The sequence below is a fragment of the Nelumbo nucifera genome, chromosome 8 (genome assembly GCF_055504915.1).
Source record: "Nelumbo nucifera cultivar China Antique chromosome 8, China Antique-T2T, whole genome shotgun sequence".
NCBI lineage: Eukaryota > Viridiplantae > Streptophyta > Magnoliopsida > Proteales > Nelumbonaceae > Nelumbo > Nelumbo nucifera.
In genome coordinates, this window is record NC_142656.1 from 46385583 (window position 1) to 46393934 (window position 8352).

The 8352-nt window shown below is 32.3% G+C and overlaps 1 protein-coding gene across 1 annotated transcript; it reads right to left on the reverse strand.

Moving 5' to 3' along the window:
- Window positions 1-1582: 1582 nt before the first annotated feature.
- LOC104609064 (Tautomerase/MIF superfamily protein) lies at window positions 1583-5459 on the reverse strand. Its single transcript, XM_010275268.3, has 3 exons — window positions 5232-5459; window positions 4118-4318; window positions 1583-1887 (listed from the first exon to the last, which is right to left on the reverse strand). The coding sequence occupies exons 1-3, from the start codon at window positions 5340-5342 to the stop codon at window positions 1852-1854; spliced, it is 348 nt and encodes a 115-aa protein (XP_010273570.1). The 5' UTR covers window positions 5343-5459; the 3' UTR covers window positions 1583-1851.
- Window positions 5460-8352: the final 2893 nt, after the last annotated feature.

Consider the following 8352-nt stretch of genomic DNA (forward strand, 5'->3'; position numbering starts at 1 on the left):
TAATTTTTACAAATTTTTTATTTTTTATCGATAAAATAATATTTTTAAATATTTAAAATATATATTTTTAATTTTTTAATTATTTTACTATTGTTTTATAAAAAATCAATATTTATTGCGAGGTTTTTAAAACCAACCCGAAGAACAAACTGGTTAGGGGTCAAGTTCCTAGGTCAAACGGTTCGACTGTTCAAACCAAATGGTCATCCCATTCTAATAAAAAAATAAAAAAATAAAAAGCTATCAAAACCGTTGAATAGTTTGAATGATTCAACCACCTGGGTCAGCAGTTTGCTAACCAAATCGATGTTTTTTTTGCAAATTTCTGATTTTGGAGAAAAATGGAACCAGTCACCTGACCGGTTCCCAATTTTTCCAATCCAACCGTCCAATCCGGTCCAATTTTGAAAACCATGATTTATTGGTTAATATTAATTCATTAATGCATTTTCTAAAACATTTATCATATAAAATGCAAAAATTAGATATTTATGATTAACTATGTATATCATAAAATGCATATGAGATGCATGGAATCAAAAAAAGTGTGGTGTGGAGTCAATACCACGTTACAAAATGCCACTATGGGTGTGGACTAGTCCAATCGACACAATTTGTCCACAATTCAGGATAGTTGTTGGTTGTGGTGTGGTGTGGATTAGTCCTTGCCACAAGGTGTGGTGTGGACTAATCCGCACCCACCAATTTCTCATCCACACTACAAAACACCCCCTTACAGAGAATAATGAGCCTGTTTTCTTGGAGATACAATTGGAGAATATAGAGGGGAATTGAAGTATTTATTGGCTTGTAAAAATGGCATGCAACAAAAGATTCAAAACAAGGAAAGAAAAATAAACACTTCCTTGTTTTAGATACATAGATAGATAGATAGATTCCAAATAGGAAACCAAGTTAAGAGATTATAAGATCAGGCTTTGAACTTGAAGCAATGTTCCCAATAGGGCACCAAGTTGGGTTGTCCAATTTGAATAATTTCAACTATACTGAACATGGGTTAGGGTTATGTCCCATCCGAAATTTAACAAATCCCCAACCTAATCTAAATTGCACCCCCTAATTCTCAACAATCTCTATTTTGACTTGAATTTCATCAAGCAGCTACAAATCTTTTGTTTCCTTCATTGTTGAGATACGTGAAGCTGAGAAAAATTCCGACACTTTGAAACTGAATCGAAGATCATACTAGGAACAACATCATAATCCTCGACTTTCATATTAAATAAGTTTTCAGTATTGGAGAAAAATGTTATTGATGTGGTGATTCACTCCTTTATAATTTGCATTATCTTCAATAACAGGCAACTAGGAAAGACCTGCTACTGTTAGGTTGAGTATCATCTTATAACTCTTGACATCTACGTTTTTCAAACATTTTAGAAATCAAAAATCAAAAAACAATGTAGGAAAATTTCAAAAAAAAATGAAAAAAAGGAGAGAAAAGATAAATAAGGGAGGTTGCCAGCGTTGACAATCGCTTGATCCATAAGTGGTTAGCATATCAGAAGTAAGAAGGCAACAGATCGGATCAATCATTTGATCCATGATGATATCGAAAAGATACAGAGATAGAACTTCCATGCATTCATCCATTCAGGGAAAATGAAACCCTGGTGTTAATATAGGCATTCTTTGATCAGAAAAATGTGATATCCCTGGTAAACACTACGATATACCACTCTAATGTTATACATGAGTACTTTTACAATTTCCATTATTTGCAATATACTTTGTTTAGTCTGTGAGAGAGAATATAAGCCATAAATAAAGACTTCACTAACTTGAGCACATTGTTCCAGCATCTTCAACAGATCAATCCACCATAGAAGCTCAAAATGTGGAGCCATTGAACCCAAAGAATGAACGCTGTTAAAAGAAGGAAAGGTGAAAATCAATAACTATGGATTATAAATATAGTTCCCTATATTAGCATATAACTTGTGAGACAAATATAGGAATAGCTTGACTTGTTGCACACCAGTATAAGAAGTATGCTAAAATGTTTATTTCACAATTGATTACCCAAAAAAAAAAAGAATGTTTCTTTCCAAATAAGTAGAACAGGAGAGTAAAATTGCCCTGTCTTGACAAGCCCCGTAAGAACTATTGCTTCCATGTGGTGGTTTAAGCATCAGGAAGGTAAAACACTTCCAAATCTCCCTACTTGGCAAATGGTTATGGAGGTTTTTTGATGATCAAGATTCTCTTTGGAAGAAGATTATTATGGATAAATATGGTGTCCAAAACAATGGCTAGTATGCAAATATTCGAGAGATTTCTTATGGCCGTAGCTTATGGAGAGGTATTTGCAAAGCTTTTCCTCTCCTCAGGAGAAGAATAAAGCATAAGGTTGGGGATGGCAGAAGAGTTTGTTTTTGGAAGGATGCTTGGTGTGATGACGCTCAATTGGAAGAGTAATATCCTGAGCTACTCAGTCTAGCTTGCAACAAGGATGCAATGGTTGCAGACTTGTATACTTTTGTTGGAGACACTCTTCTGTGGACTCATGTTTTAGGAGAAATTTCAATGATTGGGAATTGGAGAAAATCTCTGACCTGCTGTTTTGATTGAGAATCAGAACTGCAGAGGGACTTTAGAATTTGGAAATTGCACAGCTATGGTAAGTTTTCAGTAAAATCTTTCTACAAGAAATTATCTCAGGGAGACTCGGGTTCTTTTCCTTACAAGGAGATATGGGGCACTATGGCACCCTCAAAGGTCGAGTTTTTTACTTGGTTGGTGGTTCTGGACAAATGGCAAACTAAAGATTACTTATTGAGAAGGGGATTGAAATTGACACTGGAGAAAATTGATTGTGTCCTTTGTGAAGAGCAGCTCAAGCCTACTAGACACTTTTTCATTCAATGTAAATTCACTAGCAGATTATGGACTCATTTTCAAAGTACAATTCAGTGGCAAGGTTAACATCCTAATTCTGTGGTGAACTTCGGGGCAGGTGGCACATTCAAAATATGAGCAGGAAAGGCAGGTCAGCTTGGGCAGTGATTCCACTAGCCATTTTGTGGGCTACTTGGATGGAAAGAAATGCTTGGATTTTTGAGAGCAAGAAAGTCCAGTGAAATCTGTAATTAATTCTGCTTTTAGTCTGAGGGATTTCAGCTGATCCTTTTTGTCTATAGACTTTTTTTATTATCATCTTGTGATCTAATGTACAGAATTTCATTGTACAATGGTTTATAGTGATTCTTAACACAATACTTTACATTACCTTTCTTTTTTTAGAAAAAAAAAAAGCCATTGCTTCAACTGATATACCAAACTTTCTTCATTACAATGCTGTTTCTATTAACTAAAAAACCAAACCTCTAAAGTTGGAGAAGTGAATCAAATCAACCATAGAAGTGTTGTTTTCTGACTGTGTCTTGACACATGGTTCAAAAGGACATGCTGTACCAATGCTTATTACATGGCAGCACCGTAGCAGAACATAAGCAATGGATGGATTAATACTTAATGATTTATTTGTTAGGTATCTTTCAGTGGTTTACTAAAGCTAAGTTGGGTACTTCTACAACTGCTAATCTCAGATAATCTGAGTACTAAAAGTCTCTAGTAACATTTGATGCTCTATGAGCAAAGATTCCTATTCTCCAACCTTCTTCTGCATATTGTCTTTAATCCATTAAAAAAAGGATATAGTTATCCAGAAAAGGAAAGTCAGTTGTGAGACTGCAAATTATAGTTAAAGTTGTAAGAATGTATAATTTTTTATGGAGGCAATTTTCTTAAGTGATTGGGTGGGCTCTAAAGTAGTGTGTGGGGCCATGGATTTGAAGGTTGATTGTATAATTGGTGCAAAGCCAGAATGTGTAATGTACTTGCTAAATAGGTGGACAACCATGTAACCTGTCAAAATCGATGCATAGCAAGAATGTCTAATGGGCAGTTGACGAAGTTGATGGACATCCAAGTCACTATTAATACAGAAACATGGTAAGGATGTGTAATTGCAGTAACTTTCAAGGAGTTACAAGGATGTTTTATTTGTAATGTCTCATAAGAAAATATTTAAAATATAAATCACTCAAAAAAAATAGTTAACATAGAAATATAAAGGAATTGTGCACTTGCTTACCTGAACATCATAGAACTTAATGTAGAACCGAGAGCTATCAATAGAGAGTTTAGTTTCAAGAATATCAGCAACTGCTGAACTCAGTTTTCCATTAACACTTGGGCCAAGTCCCCCAATGGATATTAATTCACCATATGCTGCTGGCTCTTCAGTGCCAGCAAATGCAATGGGTACTCCTCCGTTTATCAAGATCATCACATACTGGACAAATGTCAGTCAAAACAGATAAATAAATAAATACATGACTGCATTTGTGAAGTACTAAAAGGACCCAAAACCTATATCCAGAAAAATAAACCATCATCCTCTAAAAAAGAAAAGCAAGGACACCATTCCTTAATGGCTATATGCAAGTTGTTCCATAGACATCTAACGAATGTTGTTCTAATATTCCCTTCATCATTTTTAATCTATTTATTCATAAAGAATTATTTTGTTAAATGATTTATTGAGGTAGAATATACATTTAACTTAATAAATCCCCATTTAAACTAATGGGTTATGCTTGTAGCAATAATTTCCTACACTGTATCGTGGGGATAGATATATTAAACTGAGAAATTCATTTTCAGACTGTATTTTCTTCACATAGTTCTTTACACTTTCTTTTTTACTAGTGGAAGTGATATTTTTCTTCAAACCATGGTCAGCACTCAGCATAACTCTTAGCCAACTAAATAAAAAGCAGACAAGCATCCAGCTTTCTCTTTGTTTTTAAACAAAAGACTAAACAAAATTTGGACATAGAACATGTGAGTAGCTAACCAATAACAAAGGAAAATATCAAATCCAATGTCACTTCCATTCCACGTATAAATCTACCACCAGACATGAAATCAATTAGTGAAATGACAAAGAAACTAAAAACGAACAGAGAAAAACCATCTCTTTTTATTCTATTTTAACAAATTGTAGCTACATTTCCCAAAACAAATGGATTGAGTGAATAGAATGATTTAGCAAAACCTCAACTTCCCACAGAGCAAAATCATCAAACACATAACGCTCAAAAGCCAGAAGAACGACAACAGCTTTAACATCAGGTCATAAACAACAATGGAAAAGCAAATTCACCACACTAGAACAAAAGAGACTTGAGGTTCTTTTAAGTTACAGATTCAGGCTTCCCAATGATCTTTGCAACGGTCTTGGTTGCGTCCTTGAGGATGTCCGAAGCTACCACAGCATCTACTGGAACGTTAGTGACCAGATTTAAGGTAGGCATTATGTCTGTCGATCAACTCTCAGAAACCATGCAAAGTGGATGAGGGATAAGGAAAAAGAACAAGAAGGTTTTAGAAATTAGAACTCAAGAAACTGAAACTAATTTCTTGAAATTTACCTGTAAATCCTCATATCAGAAGCATGTGGACAGCATGGAAAGAACGAGAAATTCACAACTGAAATGACCATTGGACCCTCATGATCCGAGGGCCGTGATCACCTTCTCTGGCAGAAGCCGTTAAATTGGAACCTGCCGTTAAAGGAACGGCGAAATTACTAGAAAGGGTATGATCATATAAAACATTTTCATTTAGGGCCAGCCCTGAGGCTTTATACTAAAACCGGACCAGACCAGAACCGGAAACCAGGCACCAGCAGCTAAAACAGTTTTCTTGCGGCTTGTTCCAAGAAATGTTGACTTGGTCAAGTTTATGTATTAAAGTGTTTATAGGTGTTATATTTTATGGGTAGGGATCTGATACCAACAGAACGCTATTAACACTGTCCCAATAGCCCACTGCAGCCTCACATTGGGAACATCTCCCTTTTAAGATGTTCCCCATGTACGGCTGCAATGGTCCATTGGGACGCTATGGGCACTGTGAGTTGGTATGGGAGAAACATGTGAGTTGTGGGAGAAACATGTGACTAATTTCGTGGGATTCGGGTGATACGCATGTCAATACAAGGTGGGTTGTGTATAGGGGTGCAATTTGGGCAGGTTGGGTTGGGTTGGGTTTGAAGATCAACCGGCTTTATCTTAAGGGGGCATTCTTTTTCGGGATTTTGAGAGGGGGGAATGTTGGTCAATGGGATTTTGATTTCCATTGACCATGAAATTTTCTTTTTTCAGATTTATGTGGGGACCAGGGAAAATTTATTTTCTTAGGTATCACTTATCCGGGCAAGTGATACCCATCTCCTAGGTGGGTAAATAACTTTCCCACCTGGGGGAAAATTTGCCAACACTTGAATGGGACAAAAATACCCCTTTTAACAATAAATTTTTATGGCTAAAATGGTCATTGCCTTATTTACATGGTAAATAAAAGAACATGGGTAAATGCACTTACCCGGATAAGTCGTTCTTGGCAAACACTTACCCAGGTAAGTACATTTACCTGGGTAAGTAACTTACCGAAAAGCGAACGGGGCCTAAGAAATAAATTTTGGGCTTGGGCCTTGCTCAAGTAGGGTCCAACTTGAACTTAACCCAACACAACTTGAGATGTGTTCGAGTTCAGCCAAGACTAGGTGGGTTACCATCTTTATTCGGCTTCAAAGCCCAACTTGAAAATGAGTTAATTTAATAAAGTTAGTTAAATAATTTACTTTAGGGTCTAAATAAATGATCCTAAAGTATAATTAAGTTTTAATTTACTTAATTAACAAATAAAGTAAATAAATTAATTACAGTTTAGGGGTTGTTAGAGCCAAATTTAATTAATTAAATTAAATAAATTATACTAAGTAAGTTAATCAATTAAATTAGTAAATTAAATAAACAAAGGTAATGAAGTTTCTTGAAAACAAAATATAAAAAATAATTTAAAAAAACGTGACATTGTGAGAAACAAAAAAAATCAGGGGTTGTCGAAGCCAAATTTAATTAATTAAAGTAAACAAATTATACTAATTAAGATAATTAAGTAAATTAAGCAATTAAATCAGTAAATTATATTAATTAAGGAAACAAAGTTAATTAACTATAATATAATTAAAAAGAAATATAAAAATAATTCAAAAACATGACATTTAAAAAAAAACAAAAAAATTAGGGGTTGTTAAAGTCACACTTAATTGATAAAATTAAATAAACTCTACTAATTAAGATAATTAAGTAAATTAAGCAATTGAATCAATAAATTAAATAAATTAAGGAAATAAATTTAATTAAAAATAAAATATAAAAAATAATTCAAAAAACATGACATCTTAAAAAATAAAAAATTTAGGGGTTATTTACAGCCAAATTTAATTAAATAAATTATACTAATGAAGATAATTAAGTAAATAAAGCAATTAAATCAAAAAATTAAATTAATTAAGGAAACAAAGTTAATTAAAAATAAAATATAAAAATAATTTGAAAAACATGACATCTTAGAAAATAAAAAAATTTAGGGGTTATTAGATCTAAACTTAATTAATTAAATTAAATGAGTTATACTAATTAAGATAATTAAGTAAATTAAGCAATAAAATCAGTAAATTAAATTAATTAAGTGAAAATATTTAATTAAAATAAATATAACTAAATTTAAATTTAAAAAATAATTTTAAAACTATGGAATTTTAAAAAATAAAAAAATAGGGGTTGTTAAAACTAAATTTAATTAATTAAATGAAATAAATTATACTAATTAAGATAATTAAGTAAATTAAACAATTAAATAAGTAAATTAAATTTATTAAGGAAACAAACTTAATTAAAATAAAATATAAAAATTAGAAAATAATGATATTTTAAAAAATAAAAAAATATATAATTACAATAAAAAATAATTACAAACCATTTACTAGATTGAACAATTTAGCAGTTCAATTGTCTGAGACAGTGGTTGTTAACCAAGTCAATATTTTTTTTGAAAAGTTCTGAACCAAGTATAAAATGGATTTAGATAATTGGCTAATATTTTTTTTGAAAAGTTTTGAACCAAGTATAAAATGGTTCGATCGCTTGGGTATAAAATGGAACTAGACAATTAACCAATTCTTAGGTTGAAGAGTTTGATCACCTTGAATTTTTTACTTGTTAACAACCTATTGACCAAATGGTTGAACCGGTAAACTGTTCAATCTGATAAATGCTTTTCAAGTCATTTTTATTTTTCAAAACATCATGGATTGATGCATTCTAACCAAACAATTGAATTGTTAAATATCATGGTTTGGGGATCATTTTTTATTTGATTACCTTTATCTAATTAATTTTATTTATTGATTAATTGATTAATTTACTTAATTATCTAAATAGTAAAATTTATTTAATTTAGTTAAATACTTTAGGG

What these genes read in the sequence shown, in the direction of transcription:
- LOC104609064 (XM_010275268.3), bottom strand. Translation starts at nt 5,342, where the DNA reads ATGCCTACCTTAAATCTGGTCACTAACGTTCCAGTAGATGCTGTGGTA. An exon ending in TCATTGGGAAGCCTGAATCT is followed by an intron (nt 4,319 to 5,231) that starts GTAACTTAAAAG and finishes ACATTTGTCCAG; the next exon opens with TATGTGATGATCTTGATAAA. An exon ending in TTAAGTTCTATGATGTTCAG is followed by an intron (nt 1,888 to 4,117) that starts GTAAGCAAGTGC and finishes TTCTTTTAACAG; the next exon opens with CGTTCATTCTTTGGGTTCAA.